This window comes from Ambystoma mexicanum, chromosome 7p (assembly GCF_040938575.1).
Source record: "Ambystoma mexicanum isolate Mex_15411 chromosome 7p, UKY_AmexF1_1, whole genome shotgun sequence".
Classification (NCBI taxonomy): domain Eukaryota; kingdom Metazoa; phylum Chordata; class Amphibia; order Caudata; family Ambystomatidae; genus Ambystoma; species Ambystoma mexicanum.
Genome location: NC_090939.1, coordinates 269,003,538 through 269,023,023, shown reverse-complemented (window position 1 = coordinate 269,023,023; position 19,486 = coordinate 269,003,538). Strand labels below are relative to the sequence as shown.

The 19,486-nt window shown below is 46.7% G+C and overlaps 1 protein-coding gene across 1 annotated transcript in view; it reads left to right on the top strand.

The window, feature by feature from the left end:
* The window catches only part of URB1 (URB1 ribosome biogenesis homolog), a 2,274,827-nt gene that overhangs the window by 1,900,345 nt on the left and 354,996 nt on the right, over nt 1-19,486 (top strand). Inside the window, exons 32-33 of the mRNA XM_069636341.1 lie at nt 5,408-5,519; nt 13,145-13,251. Coding sequence (XP_069492442.1) covers nt 5,408-5,519; nt 13,145-13,251 — 219 coding nt within the window. The remainder of the gene's footprint in view (nt 1-5,407; nt 5,520-13,144; nt 13,252-19,486) is intronic.

The following is a 19,486-nucleotide window of genomic DNA, read 5'->3' as shown; positions in this document are numbered from 1 at the left end:
TTAGGACCAATCCCCAAGGACTGTTTTGACAGTGACAGTGAGGACAATACAACACCAGACAGGATTTGCAACCGGCATGGGGGGGAACTTCCTGGTGTACACTTCTTGCCCTTATGGTAAGGAAGATGTGACTTGTGACTTCAGCAGGGATGAGGTGATTTTCCAGGTCCATGAGGGCTGCCTTTCCCACCTGAAGCCTCCAGTCCAAATCAGCACTCTGACCAGGGACTTCTCCACCCAGCTGGAGGAGGCCGCTGAGATAGCCAAACCAGAAGTCTTTCCAGGCTTCAGGCAGTTGGTAGAAGAGAGAGTTAACCTAGCTGATGCCTGTGTGACTCTGGAACAGAAGCAAAAATTGAAACAAGTTTTCTTGGATTTCCAAGATCTCTTTGCGGTAGACTCATATGACTGTGGTCGCACCGACATCCACACCACAACAATTCCCACGGACCCTGGAATGACTCCAGTGTTTGTGAAGCAATATCGCTTGCCTCTCGCATACATGGAGTCCCTTACTGAAATAATTAACAACCTTGAGTCCCGGGGAATAATCCGTCCAGTCCACAGCACTTTCAATAATCTGGTGCTGGGAGTATTGAAGCCAAACGGCCAGTGGAGACTCTGCGCCAACCTTAGGGAGCTCAACAAATGGGTCCATACTTCCCCGATGGCCTCTGCCCTACATTGACCAAGGGCTGGCCCAGATTCAGGGGTCACAGGTATTCACAGCAATAGACCTGACCAATGGATACTGGACCGTGCCTGTCAGTAGGGAGGACCAATACAAACTAAACTGGCTTTTACCTTTGGGGGCCAGCAGTACACATGGACCCGGACTCCCTTCGGATACCTCAACTCCGGCAATGAATTCAACATTTTCAACATTTTCCTACATAAGGCCATGCCCGACCTGGGTGCGAGGGGTAACCTGGCTTATGTAGATGATGTCCTCATCAAAAGTTCATCTGTGGAGGAACACATAGCGGAGATCCATTATGTTCTGACACAGTTGAGGGCCGCCGGAGCAAAACTTTCCTTTCAGAAAGCACAGTGGTGTAGAACCCGTGTTAATTTCTTGGGGCATGAGATTACTCCTCAGGGTCTCTGTCCCCAAGAAAAGAAAGTGGAAGCACTCCAGAAACTGAAAGACCCCACAACTCTGCGGGAACTAAGGAGCCTCCTTGGACTGACTAATTACAGCAGAAAGTTCATTGAAGGCTACGCAGAGATCACTAGACCCCCTTGAAGGGGGGGGTCAAGTGGGAATGGGGTCCAGAACAATCCGAGGCAGTAAGACAACTCAAAAGAAGCCTCTCACAAGCGCCTTGACTAGCTTACCCTGTCAGAAACAAGGAGTTCTTCCTGGAGACAGTGTTCTCTAATACGTGCTTGACGGCAGTATTAAACCAAAAGCATGACAAGGTCAATAAAGTAATCTCCTATGCGAGCAAAACTTTATCCTCTGTGGAGGAAAAATTCAACGATTGTGAGAAGGCACAACTGGCAACGGTGTGGGCATTGAAGAATTACCGCCCGTTCATCCAGGGGGAACACATCCTAGTGGAGACTCCACACCAGCCTCTGCAATATCTCCAAAGTGACGGAATTCTACTTAGGACCAAGGGCATCCGCAAGTCGGATGCACTGTTTGTCAACTTCGGCGGATTAAGACAGGGGTATCAGGCCTCCAAGGCCTCCATAGACCATTGGATGGTCTCGGCCATCAAAGAAGCTTACGAGGGACAGCATAAACCACTGCCGGCTAACATGCACACCCACACGGTCAGAGCCAAGGCAACGGCCATCGCATTCCAGCGGCATGTGCCCTGGCAAGTCATTAGCAGGGCGGCCACATGGACCACCCCTTTGGCTTTCTGCAAGCACTACTGTTTGGACGCCGGCTCTAGATCAGATGAGGCTTTCGGACAGGCAGTTCTTAGAAACCTGTTTGCTTAAAGAGGGTCTCCTCTCCACCCTGGGGCTACACTCAGTTGTAATCGCCCATGCAGTATGGAGGAAAGGGGACATGACTCAAGAGTAATTATAAGTTACTCACTGTAGTGACTAACGTACTCTAAGTCCTTAGTCCCCTTTCCTCCATACGTCCCATCATCCTCCCCCCTAAAAAAACTGGTGTCATTAGGCAATGTTAATCTATTGTTGACGCGTCTATGGGGACTGAGGTGTAGCGCCAGAGGGCAGAGACAGGGCAGCGCATGCTCCCAGGGCCGCACCCCTGCGGGCCTCTAAGTTTAAAGGGGAAGAAGGGTTTTCTGGTGGAAAAGGTTCTGTCTCCGGTCCCTAGGAAGGGGCGCCCATGCAGTATGGAGGAAAGGGGACTAAGGTTATTCACTACGTGAGTAACTTATAATTAATATTCCATTAGGAAAAGCACTGTCAAACCTAGGGGAGGCAAAAACACTAGAGGGTCAAACTGCCAATAATGTATAACCTATAATTATAAGATAATACCTTAACGCTTTATACATCTTTCCCTGTCTAATTAGTACAGAAAACAGAATTCCAGTGAGACAAGTTTAGTTTAGTTTGTTTATTTATAAGGCGCATCCGAACCCTCAGGTAACTGGACGCATAATCATGTGTACAGCAGAGTTACATATCGTTACACGAGCATCATAGTACAACAGAAAGAACGTACATTAGTCCAGGCTCTGAATGTTTATATACAAGAGTAGAATATACCAAGAAAAGTATGTACAGAGAATATGCAAAAAAAGAAAAAAAAAGTTACAGTGGCTAATGTGGACCGGGTTACAGGTTGGTCCTGAATAGGCTGTAGGTGGTGTAAACATTACTACAGGTAGAGAGCGGCGGCTAGCTGGTCATGTCGGTGAGAGTCTGGCTGTTTAGGCTAGTAGCCATGATTTTACCATGGCTCTGAATGGCCAGAATGCGGCTTCCGATCTAATTGTAGTGGGGAGGGTGTTCCAACATTGTGCTGCAAGCACTGGAAAACTGGAGCCCCCTGCTGTTTTTAGGTTATAATTAGGGATCTTCAGTTGGTGTAGGTAAGGTGTTCTGGTGGGTCTAATGGGGCAGTGTCTAGCAAATTTGTCAGAAAGGTATCGTGGGGCAGTATGTGATAGACACTTGTGGGTGATGACCAGTGTTCTTAGCTTAATTCTGTCACGGATCGGGAGCCAGTGGACTTCTTTTCTAACCGTGGATATGTGCGCCTTGCGCGGGAGGTTGAGGGCACATCTTAGTGCATTATTTTGCAGGATCTGGAGTCTGTTCAAGTTTTTAGTGGTAGTGCCTAAGTAGAGTGTGTTGCAATAGGTTCATAGGTGAGTACTTGTAAAGAGGGTAAAGGCAATCACAGTCTCCCAAAGAGATTTGGCCATAGCCAGCTTGGAAGTTCTTCATATAATGAAACGCCAAAGTTAGTTTCAAGTTTTTACGAAAAAGGGATAACGCCACTCCCAAGTCTTAATCACTGAGAAGTCCTCAGGAAGGAATCCTAAATCGGAACTCCACTGGCCGCGGTCAAGAAAGGGTAGTTGTAACCATGTACTCAGAATCCGTAGGGAAACAAGGGGGCTTCAAGAGTGGTATGATGCTTGGCTCCAAACTCTGAATCAAAGAAAACCAACACAGGCACCTAGGGGCTGTTTGGGACACCCTCTCATGTCTTTCATCTAGTTACAAGAGATCCAGTTGCCGTTTTCACTGTCTGGCTTGGGTCGGGCTAGACATGGTGCCATTCTTTCGTCAGTTCCAGCATCCTGCATGGTGGGCACGACTGACTATGATGAAGCATGACCATTTCGACTTCCACAATGTTGAGGTCCCCCAGGGCACTCAAGGCATGGTGAGTTGCTTCAGTAAACCCACAAAGGGTCAGGCAGGCTCCAGGTCTAAGGCTGTAGAACACAAACTCCAGGCAAGCCCCTCGTCATTCTGGAGAGCTGCAGCACTTGGTGACCATGTTTGAGTCCCAAGAAGAATCGATCTGCTGTCTCCAACCTCCAAGTGAGATTGTGTCCATTCAACAGCAGTGCTCCCTCTGAGTACGATCTAGGCACTTGGATGTTCAGATGAGGCTTCTGAGGACCAGCAAGAGCGGGCTGGCTATGCAGGACTTCAGATTGGGTGGAAGACAACAGGTGAATATCTGCCCTTGCCACTTCAAGATGATTTAGAAGTACGCTGGTGGATGTCTCTGGGAAATGCTTGTCCACAGCTGCAGTCCTCTAGTGTTTGATCATGGGGTATTCATTCTTGAGATTCCTGGGTCTAGTGGGTGACATCGAGAATGGGTCCAGACCCCTCTCCTTCTAGCCCAAATCCTTATGATAAGCAATCTCAATGGTAATTATCTACACCAGACACAGGCTGTCTAATCATGGAGGGTCAGCTTCCCCCACAAACCCCCCAGCAACCAACATCCTCTGGCTGGAATGTGGATTCAGGCCAGACAGCCCGAAGACCCAGTTCAGACCCATGCAGCTCTGACGGGGATTCCATGGCCATGGCTGGACCGAGGAAAGGTGCATGACCAAATGACTGAAATGGCTGGAAGATGGCCAACATGCATGATGACACAGCAAACGGGACTTGTGTCAATGAGGAGCAGTCATTTCTGAGTATATGTTACTCAAAAAGGCATTAGCACAGTTATAACACTACTGCACTGTATTATGCTGTAAAAATTGCTTCACTGCCAACCGCCTGCTCAGGTCATGTCTAAAAGGGTAACAAAAGTTACATGAAAGAAAAAGGGACACACAGTATCCTTGCAACACTCAATTTAAAGTAGTTTGTGATACATTAAAACAAAGGTTAAAAAAAATGGAATAAGTTCTCCCTGCATGGGTAGCCATAGAGACCACAGTGCATCCCAAATGACATGATCAAAGTGAGTGAATGCTAAAAGTACCTCACTGCAAAAAAACAGACACAAGTCAAAATAATAACAGATATGTTGGGGGCACCTTTGTCCCTGGAGGGAAAGTTGCAAAAAGTTAGCATTTCCCTAACATGGCCCATCACTACATCAGTGTTTGAAAAGTTAAGGCACATGTTTGCTGGCGGCATGTGCCCAAGTAAATGCGAACAAGAATGACCTTAAAGACAACGCCAACAGCATTGTGTTTCTTGAACGGGCATGGAGGAGTTAAGTTATATTTCTTTTGCAAATATGCCTAATCTTAGGCAACGTTATGTATATCATGGCTGACTTTCTTGGATGACCGGTAAGCCTGCTAGCTCTTCTTTTTCAGAGAAGATACCCTGACATGACTGGAATGACCACTAGACGTGTGACTTCCATGTGATAATTATGCCAGCAGCATGGCTTTACAAAAGACTGTATTATTGTGTTAAAAAAGGTATTTTCTTGTTCCTTTCTTAAAGTGATGAACCTTTTTTCTACTTTATATCGCAGTTGCTTTACCTGATGGATGTGGTGAAAAATGGCATCAGACAGCAGAATCTCAGGCTGGCTTTCCCTCTGTCCCTTTACATTGCAAAATCGGCACAGCAGTGCATGAAACCAGGTTCAGTATCAAATTCATTATTGATTGTATGATGCTGGAGTTTTGTAGCTCAACCTTGTCTAGTAAAAGTACAGCATTATTCAATCTGAAATGCAGCTTCGGTGTTAATGTCATGTCTTATCAAACTTAATTTGAGATCTACCTATTCTGAACGTTTTTTAAAATTATTTCCTTTAAATGGTCTTGCATCCTTGCCAATCCTGTCAAATTTTATCTGACTTTCCTGAACTGTTTCGGGACTTTATATGTATATTTATTAACATTTATAAAGTGCACAACAGCCCGAGGGCATCGTGGCGCTGTGACAAGACAACATGCTTAGTTACAGAATACATTCTTAGTTACAAAACGGAATACGAGCGATGGGAGGCAAAGGGAGGGAGGCAGTGGAGAGAATAGGGTTGCGTTAGTTAAAGAGTGTGGTTATCAACACTTTCCTGAAGGCTGAGAGGGATGTCTCAGCTCCGAGTGAGTTGGGTAGGGTGTTCATAGTTTTGGAGCTATATGGGGGAATCCAATTCCACCTGCCTTGGCCCTTTTGGCGACAGGGATGCGCAGTTGTTGGTGTTGCAGGTTCTTTTTGGTCATGAGGAGGTGGCTCTGACGATAGTCTGTGATAGGTAAGGCGGCGTTGTGAGAGTTAAGCACTTATGCGTTAGGGTGAGGGTCTTGAAGGTTATTTGTTCCTTAACGGAGAGCCAGTGAGCAGCTCTTCTGGCCTGCGTGATGTGGTCTTGTTTGGGGATGTTTAGGGCTCCTCTGAGAGCATTATTTTGTATGACTTGGAGTCCATTTAAGTTTTTTACTTAGGCGCCTGCTAAGAGGACATTACAGTAATCTAGTCTTGCCCCAATGGTAGCTCTAGCTATTGATGGGCAGTTCTGCTTGGACAAGAAGGGCTTTGCTGCATTTATTAGCTTAGTGGTGTGAGCGTAGGCAGATGCAATTGCAATAACCTGGCGCGTCATCGACATTGTGGAGTCTAAGTAGACCCCTAGTGTCTTTACAGATGAGGAGACAGGGATGATGGAGTTCTCGACGGTGAAATTACAATATTGTTTACCAAGTTTGAAAAGTGTTTCATTAGGACCAATAAGGATAATCTCGGTCTTTTCTCCATTGAGACACAGCCCATTTGCCGCCATCCAAGCTTGAATGGTGGCGTATAGCGAATGGAGGGCTGCAGCTTCCTGGTCATAAGAGCCTGAAGTGTGGCAGGAGTACCTGCATATCGTCGGCATATTTTGTGTAAGCTATGCCGAAGGTGTCCAATTTGTCGAAGAGCGGCTTTGTGAACAAGTTGTAAAGGGTAGGAGCTGTGCATGAGCCCTGCGGGACTCTGCAGTGGATAGTGGTAGGTGCTGTACTCGCCTGGTTAGAGAAGACCTTCATGGCTCTACCTTCTAGGAAAGAGGTGATCCACGACGAGGCTTCTTTGGAGAAGTGGGCTGCGTGAGTGAGATGTGAGGTGAAAATCTTGTGATCCACAAGATCAAAGGCGGCCGAGAGATCCAATAGTAGGAGAAGAGCTGGCTTAACTCTATTCATAATTTCTGTTATTTGATTTTTAAGGTCTAGGAGGGCAGTTTCAGTGCCGTGGTCTTTGCAAAATCCTGATTGTCTTTTGCCTAGGATGGAGTTAGTTTAGAGGTATTGTTGAATCTGGTTATGGGCTGCTTTTTCCAGGATTTGTAATAGAAACGGTACCGTTGTGATGGGTCGGTAGTTATTGGGCGATGTGGGGTCTAGTAAAGTTTTTTTTAAAAGTGGGCGCACCCACGCTTTTTTGAGGCTGGAGGCTTGAGGGGACAGTACCTGTTTTGAATTAGGCATTGATGAATGCCGTTAGGAGAGGGGCCAGAGAGTCAGCGCATTCTTTAATGATGCTGGGAGGGCAGATTTCTCCTTTACACATAGACGGTTTTGGATGTTGGAGGAGGTCGAGGACTTCTGATTCTGAGACGTCTCAGAAAGAGAAGAGTATGTTGTTGGGTTTACACCGGGGGGGGGCTAGGCGGAATAGGCTGGTCTTGGTTAGGTAAGGTTTTGAGTTGCACCTGAATTTCTTTCTTGGAGAAGTTCTATTTTGCTGAGCATGTCAGCTTGAATGCTCGAGCACCAAGCTTCATCTTTAGTGATTTCGTCAGGGCAGGTGGACGGAGTGATTAGGTCTTTGAAGATGGCAAACATTTCCTTTGATTGAGAATTGACATTAGATATCCGTGAGTTAAAGGAGTTGGATTTGGCTTTGATGATAGCTTCTTTATATTGAGCAGATCGCCTTTTGAATTCTTCCTTAGTGGAATCATTAGGCTTGGATTGCCAGTTGGTTAGTGCATCACGTTTGCTGGTACGAAGGGCCTGTAGTTCATCTGTGAAACATGAGTTAACCTGCATAGATTTTTTTTATCTTTTTTGCACTCGATTCGGGCTATGGCGTCAATTGCTCGAGTGAGGGTGTCAGCATAGATATCTGCTAATGCGCTGGGATCACTAGGGAATGGGGGTCTTAAGTTCTGGGGTTTGCAGGAGCGGAACTAGGTTGTCCTTTTTTATTTTTTTGGAGCTTCTGACCTTCGCTGGTGGAGCGTAACTGAGAGCTTTAGTAGTCGGGGCTGTAGGAATGGTAAATTGGATACAGTTATGGTCCATCCATGGGTAGGCAGAGTTGGAGCTAACCATAGTGGACCAGTTGTGGTATGCGACCCAGTCGAGTGTGCAGCCTTTGCTGTCAATCGGACTGGTGACTTTTTTATGAACCCCAGGTCTTTAAGTTCCTTTACTAGGGCTGATGCTGCTTTATCTTTAAGGTCATTAAGGCCTAAATTGAGGTCGCGGAGAAGAATGGTTTTGGTGGAACGTTTAAGGTTATCACCTAATCAGTGGAGGAGCTGTCCTTGGAAGTCTAGGGTAGGGCCAGTAGGCAAGTAAATGAGGTTTATGTTTATGGTGCATTTGGGGGATATGGATAGCTTAGCAGATATGTCAGCTTTGCCTTCCTTTGGAAGATTGCGGATCCTAATGGAGAGGGTATTTTTTTATATGCGTGCTGCTACTCCTGTCAGCAGTTGTCTGTCTTGTCGAAGGATGGAATATCCAGGTGGGAGGGCTAGTGAGATGGCAGGGCCAGATGCCTCATGGAGCCAAGTTTCTGTGACGGCAAGTAAGTCTAGATCATGAATGGTTAGGTCGTGGATCTCTAAAGCATGTGCAGGGAGAGAACGTGCATTTATGAGAGCACATTTGAGGGGGGCAGGAGGTGTGCCCTTTTTGGTAGGCTGAGAGGTGGGCATGTCTATAGGGTGAGTGTGGGCAGTGGCACGTGGGGAGGGTGAGTTTACTAACTTGGTGGTGTGAGTTTTCAGCACGAGGAAGGAGTTATTGGTGCTGGTAGGGGTTCACTGAGAGAGGGATATATCTGACCAGTTGTGCAAGCGCTTGGTTCTAGTGCACTTAATAGCATTGGCGCAGTGTGAGCGGGTGCCGAGCCTGAGATTCCTCAAGGTTCTGGGCCAGGGGCAACTGAGGTGTTGTGAAGGTTTGGTGCGTGCCCTGAGCCTGGAGAACCTGGATGCTAAGTGGGCCATGAGGCCGGTAGTGGCAGTAGGGCACCTAATTGTGTCAAAGTTAACAGGGATGGTGTGCTGTGGGTCGATATGGGTAGTGATACCCCGTTCCCGTGGGGGAAAGTGTGAAGGGTAGGTCATGTTGGAATTAAGCAGGGTTGGTGAGGCAGCGTTACAATGGGTGATTAGGATGGAGTGTAGGGCTAGGCAGAGGCGTTGCTAGGGGGGGCTGAGGGGGCTATAGCCCTGGGTCTTTTGGTTGTAGCCCTATATAGAAGCTTTGGGGTTACAACCAAAGAGGCTAGCTAACCCCCAGTACTGACAGTCCTAAAATTAGCATAGCCCCGGATCATTTCCAGACCTAGCAACACCCCTGGGGCTAGGTTCAGGTGCCAGGTTAATGTGGCGAGCTGAGGGTTTTGCAGCGTATGCAGGTGGGATCGCCAGTGGCTTGGTGTTGGAATTCATTGGTGACAGGGGGAGGTGAAATGGGATAATGGACAGATAATGGGCGTCGTGCAGCAAGCAAGGGTAATTTTAGCTGTGGGCCTTAATACAAGGGGAGAGACAGGAAATGCAGCGGTCTTGCGACATGGGTGAGATCAGTGGCAGTGTTGGCGGTTTAGCATAAACAGAAACATAGGTCTGGCTTGTTTAGCCTTCACAAAAAACGTAGGTCTGGCTTGTAGACGCTACTTGGCCAAGGGAAGGTATTTTGGGGGAGGTGGAGGTCACTAGCGACCGTCGCTTATACTTTCAATTGGGCGGGGCTAAGACATAAGATAATCAGCATAGCAGTATCCGGCACATATACAAAGTATCATTAGGCAGGGCGTACATAGGCTGATAGTGAGGCATATGCACATAGAATAGCATTCGGCAGGGCGTATATAGGCTGATAGTGAGGCATATGCACATAGAATAGCATTCGGCAGGGCGTACATAGGCTAGTCAGTGAGGCATATACACTTTGACTAGCATTAGGCAGGGCGTATATAGGCTAGTCAATGAGGCATATACACTTTGACTAGCATTAGGCAGGGCGTATATAGGCTAGTCAATGAGGCATATACACATAGAATAGCATTAGGCAGGGCGTGAACATAGGCTAATCGGCGTTGCCGTATGTCAAGCACATATACAGAATATCGATAAGCCGGGCGTACATAAGCCAGTCAGTGAGGTGATGGGTCGTGGCAGGCATACGTATATTTTTAAGATTATTCGCGAGGCCAGCGGTCATGCGGTCAGAGGCATGTTAAGAGTGGGAGGGCACAGGCTTAGACAGAGTGGCTGGGGTGGCCTAAGGCGTCTCTGAGTACATAAGATTGGGTAGGTAGCTGCGATGTCATGGAAGTGTACGGCTGTAGAGAAGCAGTCACATACGTGGTGTTGGAGCAGGTGATTTGGGCTTACACAGTGGCGTGGCAAGGCAGCGTTGGGTGTGGCAGATGGCTGGGCAGAGTGGCATGCCCTGTGGCCCCAGAACGGCCTTATAAGCGGAGGGCCAACTATCGCCTTCCGTACTTCCGGGCGAAGCATCATAGTCAGGTTCTAGGCAACGAAGCAACAATCGTAGCAGCAGCCATCTTAGTGCTATTCCACGTGTATACACACGGTTAGACAAAGGACATAGCAAAGAAATAATTCAGCTGATGGTGGGCTCCGACTTCAGCAGAGATAAGGGTAATGCTGTTGGAGCAGGAGCAATTAGCCTTACCCCAGAGCGCTGATGAGGATGCAGGTCGGGTCCGGTCTACCGCGCTTCTCCAGAAGCCGTTGAGGGGGAAGAGAAGGGCTCCTGGTCTATCTCCTGGAAGAGGGTGCAGTGGCAAATGTTGTTCAGTTTCCAATTCCAGGGTCTAAACATTTGCTAAGTCATTTTGCCAACACGGCCTGCATAAGTCCCTTTCACTTTTGCCCACAAGACTTCAATATATATTTTATATTGTGGCAGTCGTCGCTGGCCTATAACATAAGGTGAAACCTGTTTTCATAGACATTTCCCAAAATTCCAGTGCTAATAACATTTGAGTCGGACAAATTTGGATAACGTTTTCTAAAAATAAAGTGTGTCCCATTAAATTGGAAATTTTGGGGGAAATTCTTTAAAAGGTGGAAATGTTATTAAGAAAACAAAAAACCTTTGTTCGGCCTACTCTGTTTATTTTCCTATAGAGAAAAAAGTGCTTTGATTGAACATCCATAGTGCGAAAGCCACGGAATGCATTTGCACCAAATAAGAAGTTTGGCACAAAGCGTCGTAGATGTGCCTTCTATTGCTTTGGGGTAAATCTGTCCAGTAGTTTTTAAAATAGTCAATCGAAAAGGGGGTGCCACCTGCTCCTAAAAAAAAAAAAAGGTATGTATTGCCCATGGTGCATTGCAGCAGAGAGGATTTTCAGAAATGAAAAGCAACCATTTGTTTTTATTTGCTCAATGTGAGCGATTCTCAGTCATCCTGAGAGAAGTTGAAGATGAAAAGTGCTCAAAATGTTATATGAAGGTGGAAATGGGTGGATTTGTGTCAGACTACACGTGGGGAGGGTGAAACAGAGTCACCTGGGCAGTGAAGGAGTGTGTTTTGTGCAGAAACTTTTGATCTTATTGGGGGAATCCCATAGGAATCTCTTGAGATCCCTGTGTTTAGGACAATTTTTGTGCTAAGAAAATAAATGCCTTGTATGCAACAGAGAGTGAAAGGGGGATATTGTGAGGGAGCGAGGGATGGAGCGAGCGAGGGAGGGAGCGAGGGAGGTATGGCGCAAGAGAAGAAGAGGGGGAACATGGCGAGTACCAGTGGGGTTGGGGAAGACTTTTACATTTTTTATAATTGTCCCTTTATTACGGAAATTGGCAGATGTTGTGTTACCACAGAAATCTGCACCATCTGCATTCCCACCGGAATGGTTTTCAGGAATGATTTTAGTAGGAATTGAGGGCAGCATCAAGCCATGCGTTGTTAGTACAATACTTGATCTCGAGAATAAAAAGAGAGGGGTAAATAACCAATAGCTTATGGGCCTCTTGGGCTTGGCAATAGTCTTTTTAACATGCTGGTATTTGATATCTGATCTTATACGCAGGGGAATATGGGTCTTTTTAAATAATTGGTGTTACATGTACAGTGGAGACAGTCGAAGGTCATGGCCAGTGGACCCTGAGGCTGCCGGCTAAGGCCCTCTGTCTTTGTCAATAATTGGGGCAGCACAAAACCATGGTCAGTAGCTGTTGGCCATGGACATACACCATGGCTGATGAGAACTGTTAGGTACTATGGAGAGGAGTATCGACCCTCAGCTGCTAGGGCTGGTTTGGCCATGGTCAGTGCCTTCTCGCTTTTTAAATTATCGATGCATCATGTACAGTGGCCACGGCCAAAGGGGCCCAGTGAGTCCTGAAGAAAATTTTGCATAACAAAACCCTTGAAATTCAGTGAAAATTGAGAGTTAAGGTGATCTGCTTTAACTCAGCAAAACCCTTAAAATTCAGCAAGTGATTACCTCGGCGTCCATCCATCCCCGTTGCAAAGCCCATGTGCACATACATGATATCACAGAAAACATTCACAACAAGATACAGAATTACATCACAGGGACATCAACGGGGACACACACAGTTAAGATGATTATCACTTCCTACACCGCTGAATTTTTTGTTGCAATAAATCAGATCCCCGTAACTCTTTACTAAAGTTTTTCACTGAATCTATATGCACCGTAATGGCCAGGAAAAGCTCTTTACAGGGGACGCAAGAGCATACAACATCTCAACCTAAAACATGGTATCTGGCTTCTGCTCCAACTAGTACCATAACAATAATCCTAACATGCAAGGGTTTCTCGAGGACTATCAAATTGTTATAAGCAGTTGGATGCTAAGCTGCCGTTATAGTTGCCACCTATGCGTTTACAATTGCTTGCACATCCAAAATGGTGGGGATCAGGGTTAAAGAAATACTTGCAATTGTTTTCATGTTATTTGAAGTCTTGGGCAATGTCTGTACATTTTCTGCTAGTCCCTAAATGTGTTTTCCATATTCTTCAACTCTCTTCACAGAGGACCACATGTACATAAGGATAAACAAATTTCTTCTCATGCATCAGTATTTGGATTTGCTGAAAGTACCTGATTTTCATAAGCTATTTTTCAGCTTTGACTCTGAGGTAAATATTGATTGTTTACATATGGTCTTCCTGACGTTTTATTTACAAGTATGGAGCCCAGCTTGTTTTTTGTTATTTTAATACCTGTTATTTATAATAAGCTATGACTAATTCCAAACTGCTTCACATGGTTTCTAATGGGTTCTTCTCTCCGCCTTTTCCTCATCTATAATAATCTGTCTCAAATGGAGCTAATCTTTGGAAACATTTCCACCATCAGAGAATGCATTTCTCGCGACTACCTTACACACCCTGCACTAGACATGATGTCTGGGCCAGTATATTTTGAGGCGTGGCTCGGTGCCCCATGACCTCCGTTCCTTTTTTCCACACACCCTGTTTGCTTCAGGAACACCACTACTCCAAGTCTGAGCTAATGGCCAATCCCTTGAAGGCCTTGGGCTTCTAGCCCTGTGTGGACTATGGTTGACAAATGTTCGCTTCCAACCACTCCCCATCCCCCACAGGATCTGTCTTTATTATCTAGGAGAGAAACGCAACTCCCAGAACTGAGCGTCATGTCAGTCGATTTATCCAACGGCTCACTGCGAGCGAGCAGTGAAAATCTTCACCTTTTTCTACAAGGAAAAAGACAAGAGATCTCATTTGAGGTCTCAGGATGTGGAGCGGAGGTCAGAAGATCTGTCCCCAGCCCAAAGAAGCACTGTAAGAGTCCTGCTCACAGGGTAATTCCTCTTGGCACCTCTCTTCTTCCTTGTCAAAGAAGAGAGGTCACCACTCCAGCCTCCCGGGTCTCCCCAGAGGCAGCTCCATAGGTATAATTTCCCAACCAATCCTCTACCCAAGGAATGGGATGCTTTGCTGTTGAAGATGAATGACATCTTTGCCAAGGCCCTAGCAGTTCGTCCTTGGTGGCAGCGCCATCAGGATTCACTACGCTTGGGCAAGCCAGCAAGGATCCTGCAAAGGACTGTCAGCGCACGCCTAAGGCTTGGATCCTGCTCCTACAGATGAAGACACATCCATGCACTGACAGGCTTTGTCCTTGAGTGCCCTCGGCGTCCGTGCCAATAATCCTGGAATTCCTCTGAAGTACACTTGGCTTCCAATGGTGGCATTCATGTCAAAGATGGGGGAAATGCCATCCCTTTTGAGATAGAATACCTGTGTCCTACAGAAGTGAGGGACTTTCCAGAGGAGATCTGGGTTGTTTGGATGTGGCTTCCAACTTGCAGGATGCCACTATTCAGGACATTTTACTTGCACCGACCATGGGGAAGCCAGAGTCTTCTTTCCAATGGCTCCTGTTGGATTTGATGGGGACTGGACAGTGGTCTCCCTCAGAATATTTGGAGCACATCAACTTGCTGGAATGGAGAGCAGTCAGGCTGGCCCTGGTTGTATTCTTCCCTCTTTGAAGGGCAAGTGGGTACTGGCCCTGACAGACAACTTAATAGCTATGTACTACCTCAACCAACGAGGTGGTGTGTGGGGTCCTTGCCTCTTTGCAGAGAATCCATGCAACTGTGGTTCTGGGATCTGGAGAACAACATATCTCTGACGGCTGCTTATTTTGCCAAAACAGAGAATGTCATATCAGATGCCTTGCGCAAGCAGAAATTTGCCTCCCACAAGTGGAAGCTCTGTCAGGAAGCTCTGGGGGAAATCTCCTGTTGGGCCACTCCTGAGGGGGCCTTTTCACTTACAGTGTGAGCTAGTTGTTCTGCTCAAGGACATTTCCTCAGCAGGGAGCTCTGGGGGCACCTGATGATCGACTGGAGGTTTGAGCTCCACCATGCATTCCCGCTGATCCCTATCATTCCACTAGTTGTCGGGAGACCACGCCTGCTCAGATCCAAATTGATTTTGATCACTACAGACTGCACTTGGAGAACGTGGTACCCGTAGTTGTCCATCTGCCATCCCTGGCAGCGCCTGAACACTGTGGATCTGCTGTCCCAGTCAGAAGTGTGAGTCCTCCCGTCAGATTGATGCGCTTTTCTCAGCAAGGAGGCCCACCATTAAGTCGGTTTGTCTGCAGACGACATCAATTCTTGGGTTGGTGCCAGGAGAGGGATCCAGACCCTTTCACCTCTCCCATATCCTTTGTGTTTAATTGTTTGCTTTCCTTCATTCGAAAAGGGCCTTCAGATGAGCTCTCTAAATGAATACCATGTCAATATCTTGGTTTTCAAAATCACCCCATAGCAAGGCTTTCTGCACAATCCCCACTGATTTGCAATTTTTGTGGGGATTGTTTAATCAGTTTCCATCATGCCAGTTTGTGGTTCCTCTATGAGATTTCAATTTAGTTTTGACATTCCTTATTGGCTCAGTTTGAGCCTTTGCAATCATGATCTCTTAGATTGCTAACCCTTATGGTGATTTTCCTGTTTGCATCAGCTCCGCAAGGTGGGTGAGTGAGCTCCAGGTTTAATCTGTTAAACCTCATTTGGTTTTCTCCAATGAGAAGGTGACTATGAGAGGGACTATTTTGCTTCCAAAGGTGGTCTCTCACTCTCAAAAGATCCATCGTCCAGTGTTTTTTTGCCACCACCTCGTGCTTCCAAGCCAGAGAAGCATTTCTATCAGCTGGACCCATTTCAGGCTCACAGCTACTATGACGCTTGGACGAGGGATGTTAGGAAGAATTAAAAGCCCTTTGTGGGCTATGCTGGTGCCCGTGCTGGCAGTTTTTTTAAAACTCTTTATTAATTTCATAACACATAACCACCAACAACAACAAAACATTTCACTACAACTGGCACTTTGTGTTGGATTCCACGCTACATCTTCCCTTCTTCTTGGCGCACCGGCCTAGCCTCCTCCGTGTCTACTGGCAAAGTTGTGACTTAACAGACCCTTTCAAGATGGATCATTCTCTGCATCTCAGAAAGCTATGTTCTGGTAGAAAACAATGTGCCTGAAGATCTCGGGGTTTTTTTGACCGAAGGCCTGGCTGCCACCTCTGCCCTACGGAGGGAGGGAAGGTGTCCTTGTCTTGGAGATTTGCCAAGCGGCATGTGGGCTTCTCTTCACACGATTGCAACCATTAATGTTTGGATTCCCTTTCAGGCAGGACGCTCACTTCGGTAGAGCAGAAGCAGTCCTGCAGAGCTTTTTTTTTTCTTCCAGCTGGCAGGTTCATTGCATAAGAAAACAATAATGAAGTGGTACAGGACTTTGCATCTGATATAATAACAGGCAATAGATTCAGGAAACCAACGCATCTTGTGGGTTGGCTCCTGGAACGATGGCTATTCCGATATTTCCGAATCTTGGGTGTCAGAGTTCAGGTATCTCCTGAGGGGGGGCCCAAATGTCTTTAGTTCCACACGGAGGTGTGATGCCTCTAGTGTAGCCTTCTTTGCATTTGTGTGTTTCCACCAGGTCTCGACACCCTGTGTGAATTGTAGGGGCAGTTTTCGCTTTCCAGTGTCTAAGAATATTTCGTTTGGCCACTCCCGTTGCGACTGAGAAAAGGCGTCTTGTCTTGATGGGGACTTTCCCAATATCACCCAGGAGATATTTCAGGGGTGTAGCTGGTATTTGTATCTCCAGGATGTCGCTGAGGTTGGAGGCAACGTGTTCCCAGAATTGTCTTGTGGGTGGGCATTCCCAATACATTTGGAAAGAGTTGGCCTCTGGGAGCCTTCATTTAGGACATAAGGATTGCGAGGAGCGGTCAAATTTGGTGATCCTACCCAGGGTAATATGTAGGTGGTTTAGTATTTTATATTGAATTAGCCTCAGGTTGGTGTTTAGCGATATAGATTGTGTCCTCGATTGTTATTTCCAGGTCCCTTTCCCATTTAGATTTGATGGTGTTTTGGGGGGGGGGGTGAGATTGGACCATGCTGTATATCCTAGAGATGGTGCCTTTGAACCCATCCTGCTCCATTTTGCCTAGTATAAATGGGTGGGTCGGCGGCTCCATGGGGAACGATGGCCATACATGTTTTAGTGCTGCTTTTAGGCTATGGTATTGTAGGGTTACTGTTAACTTACGAGAAATGGGGGGGGGGCGAAAGAGTGAGTTAACAGGGAAGTGCCCTTACTCTATAAACATGATACCACAAAATGTAGGGCAACTGCCAACTGTGATTCTACTTTGGATAAAACCAAAACACGTCTGATCTCCAAAAACAGGCAAGCAACCTGTTTTGTGGGTAAAACTACTGTGGTTGATGGCAGAATTAGTTTTTAAAGAAGACAACAGAGAGCAGCTGTGGATTTAGCCACTCGCAGAAAGCACAAGGCTGTGAGAGAGGACAGAAAGGGATAGAGTTGAATTTCTGAATATCCCTTCCTCCTACCCAAATCTGTCCCTGTGTAGCGCTGATGTATCGCCTACAAATAGGAGACAGAATAAGAAGGTAAACTATTCACTTCTAGGTGTTGTTAATAACATCCAGCCTTGTTGAAGTCATGCTCCTCAACCACTCTCTTCCACTGTGTGTCTGTGTTGGAAGAGACAAATAGCCAGGCTAACACTCGGTAGTGTATTGGTTGAGTGTGTACACATCCACTGGGTTATAAAATCTTTAATGACCCAGGGATTGTGTAACAACCCCACACACCGAAGTTTAAAAAGAAACACAAATACAAACACAAGTTATGAATACTCACGAATTGTGTTTTAAACCAACATAAAGACGATCCTCACTTCAATATTGGTTTCCCTAGATGTTATTCTTACTGCATCTCGTAGAGTGAGGTAAAAAATTGCTCATATATAGAAAATTGCGTTTGTATCTATAGACTGTAGCAATTACTGTCTACTGGTTTCAGCGACAGCATGTGTGATGTGGTCGCTTTCTTCAGGACAGTCTTATGGTTTTCAACTAGGAGGTAGGTCTAGTTAGTACATAGCAATAGTTGAATTTCAAACAAATGAAGAAGGCGGGAGAGTTACTTTACCACCTCCTTAATGTGTCTCTTGGCTGGGACAGACGGGTGACCCTGTGTGATAAAAAACAATATACACACGTCACCGTTTGGTAAATAACGGCCATTAATGGCTATCGAATGAACAGTTCTATTAGTACTATTCAAACTTATGCATACACAACACAAGATATGGTGGGTTCTTATCTCTTATTATAGATTCTCAATCTGGTGTTAATCTATGGTCCATCAACTCTTATCTCAAAGGGGACCTCCACTTAGCATATTTTCGCCTAATGGTGTTATTATGTAGTAAAAACGTGCCAGTTGGCAGTGTGTTGTTCTACAGGACCCTGGTATGCATATTCTCCAGCATGGGGTCTGGCATGGATTCACGTGCTCATGAATATTCCCCGTCATCAGGCTGGGAATCTTCAGTAAAGAAAAAATCAGTATCAGTTTCGTTTCTGATCTGTCTTTCTTAGTAGTAACCAATCACTGGTCTCTGTGTCATACTGCCCCCAGCCAATGACTGCCCTCTCCCTAAGCCCCGCCTCTGGCAGCCATCCTCAGATTTTTACCCCATGCTCAAGTGTTGGGAGTCCGCGTGTTTAGCTCTCAAGCTTTTTGCTGCGTTTTCGCGCTTTTTCAAAGAGATTTTCTAATTTTTCAGTCAAATAGAGCCTCAAGCTCCACCGTGTCTACATCCGATCAATGGGGACCTGTTTCGGATTTTCTACGCCCCTCAAGGGTGAAGTTTTCGTCGAGTTACGCTTCTTGGAGTCCAGATGTTTCTGCGGCCTACCCGGACATGGCCCAAGAGAAAGGAAGCTCGACGCCCGGAAAAAGCTGTTCAGGGTTTGCCCTGGATGCCAGCTGCAGAATGTGTTCAAGGAGGACGAGCACTCAAAATGTCTCTACTGCCTTCATGAGGACAAAACGCATGTCGAGAAGGACTGTGCGTTTTGCGGGAACATGTCAGAACGGACCATCAGGGACCGACACCTTCGTCTCTTCAACTGGCTGGAAGGAAAGAGCCCGTCAGGTGAGAAGAAGTCGTCCGAGTGTTCTTCTAAGTCCTGTGAGGACGCCCCGGCGACGGGGGCCCAACAGAAGGCAAAGCACCGGAAGTCCGCGGGCACCGGGAGCGCCGAACGGCCGGGCTCCTCGGCTGCCAGGCAGGGCACACCTCTCCAGCGCCATCAACCACGAGCCAACAATCTGGCTCAGGGAAGAGGAAGGCAGAGAACCCGGCGAAGCTTCTGGAGAGGCCCTGGTCGATCTCGAAGGATCCAGCCGAGGGGGACCGAGGCAGTGACCCTCCCCCCAAGGTGAAGGCCACAGGCCCGCAGAAGGGGGTGAAGGCCTTGATTCACCCGGCCAAGGC